A 1582-nucleotide genomic window follows, 5' to 3' on the forward strand; every position below is an offset into this window, starting at 1 on the left:
CATATGTTTAAGAATTACCATTTTATTGTTAAAAATATACGTAAGGTTTGCAGGAAATCTTAAAAACATAGCTTCAAATTTTTATTGGTCAGATTAATAAACGACTTCCTGTTGCATGATCGACCAATCAGCAGCTGTCAACTCACCGTGGTTGTGTCTGGCCTTCTGAGCGACATCCTGAGCGATGAAACTGCCGCTGCCCCCCAGAGGAAGCAGACAGAACAGCAACCACAGCATCCTGCCTCCGTCTGACAACCTGTCCACACAAACAGAGACAAGCGTGAGCTGAGAAAGTCCTGCTGTTCCATCCATGTCTCCGCGGCGACGGTGGGAAAGTCTAGTTTCAGTCAGACGTCCTGCAGGAACAGAAGCCCTCAGAGACATTAGGATTTCAAAGGCAGCAGCGTGATTTCCTCTCAGCTGCAAACTGAGCAGCCGTGACACGGCATCAACCCCCCCCAGCACGATCAGCCATGAATGACATGGTTGCATGGTCACATGTCCCACTGGGGGAGCGTGTTTTCCCCAAACAAAACAAACAACAGAGGCTGACTTCTGGAAAAAAGGGTTTTTTTTCCAGTTCACTGGAAAAAAATCAAAATCTAAATAAATATTTTTTTCTCTAAATAAGTGCATTTGTTCTTGAGTTGAGTAGATAAAAGATATTTTGTCAATGGAACAAAATAATATACATTTAAAATAAGAAAACAATTGCATTGTTTTATTTCTACTGCATGTTATCTAATTATCTTATTTTAGGAGTAAAAATCCTTATTATATTAAATTAATGGTAAATACACTTAATTTAAGACATTTTTACTCATTTCTAGATGGTTTTTCCAGTGCATTAAACACAACATGTCAGTAGAAAGAGAAACTTCTTTGCAAAATCACACAAACGCAGATTTTTCTAAACCTCAATCATCCCCTGAGAACATTCGTTATGTCCCGGCTTACTAAATAATCCCAACAAGGGAGAACAATCTTCTTACAGGAGCGTTTCGCTGTTTATTTCTCACAGATACACATTTAAGCGGTTTAAAATGTTTTCACAGATTGATTTTCTTTACATTTCTTTCAGCACACAACAAAAAAGGAAGGGTGTAAACAAACGTCAGAGAAAACGATTCAATTATCTTTAATCTGGAAGGAAGAGACAAACCGTTTCCTGATGTCCCTGAAAGCAACACAAGTGGGCCAGCTCTTAAACACCCCTTAAAAAAACGTCTAAGGTTATCAAGTGATATGGAAATATATATATATATATATATATATATATATATATATATATATATATATATCTTATCAAATGTATATTTGCAGTTTGCTAATCAGGCTAAAGCTACATTTGTTCTTGTTCATTTTAAAATACAGAGGATTTAGACTATGTTACGCTAAAGAAAACATAAACGTCCAACATATTAATTTTATTTTTTCTATGTCATAAAAACCTGGAGATTTAACAGTAAATTCCAACATTTCTGGGGACAGTCCTTGTTTCAGTGCCAGAAATGTGTCAACAATGAGGAAAATATTGCATTTAGGTCAGGGTTCGGCAAGCCAAACTGTTCAAGGAGCCATA

At 36.9% G+C, this 1582-nt stretch overlaps 1 protein-coding gene across 1 annotated transcript in view; it reads right to left on the reverse strand.

The window, feature by feature from the left end:
* The window catches only part of LOC107096826 (growth hormone receptor-like), a 61272-nt gene that overhangs the window by 32609 nt on the left and 27081 nt on the right, over window positions 1-1582 (reverse strand). Inside the window, exon 2 of the mRNA XM_015393696.1 lies at window positions 147-256. Within this exon, the coding sequence (XP_015249182.1) occupies window positions 147-256 (110 nt within the window). The remainder of the gene's footprint in view (window positions 1-146; window positions 257-1582) is intronic.

The sequence above is a fragment of the Cyprinodon variegatus genome, unplaced genomic scaffold, assembly GCF_000732505.1.
Source record: "Cyprinodon variegatus isolate N-32 unplaced genomic scaffold, C_variegatus-1.0 Scaffold653, whole genome shotgun sequence".
NCBI lineage: Eukaryota > Metazoa > Chordata > Actinopteri > Cyprinodontiformes > Cyprinodontidae > Cyprinodon > Cyprinodon variegatus.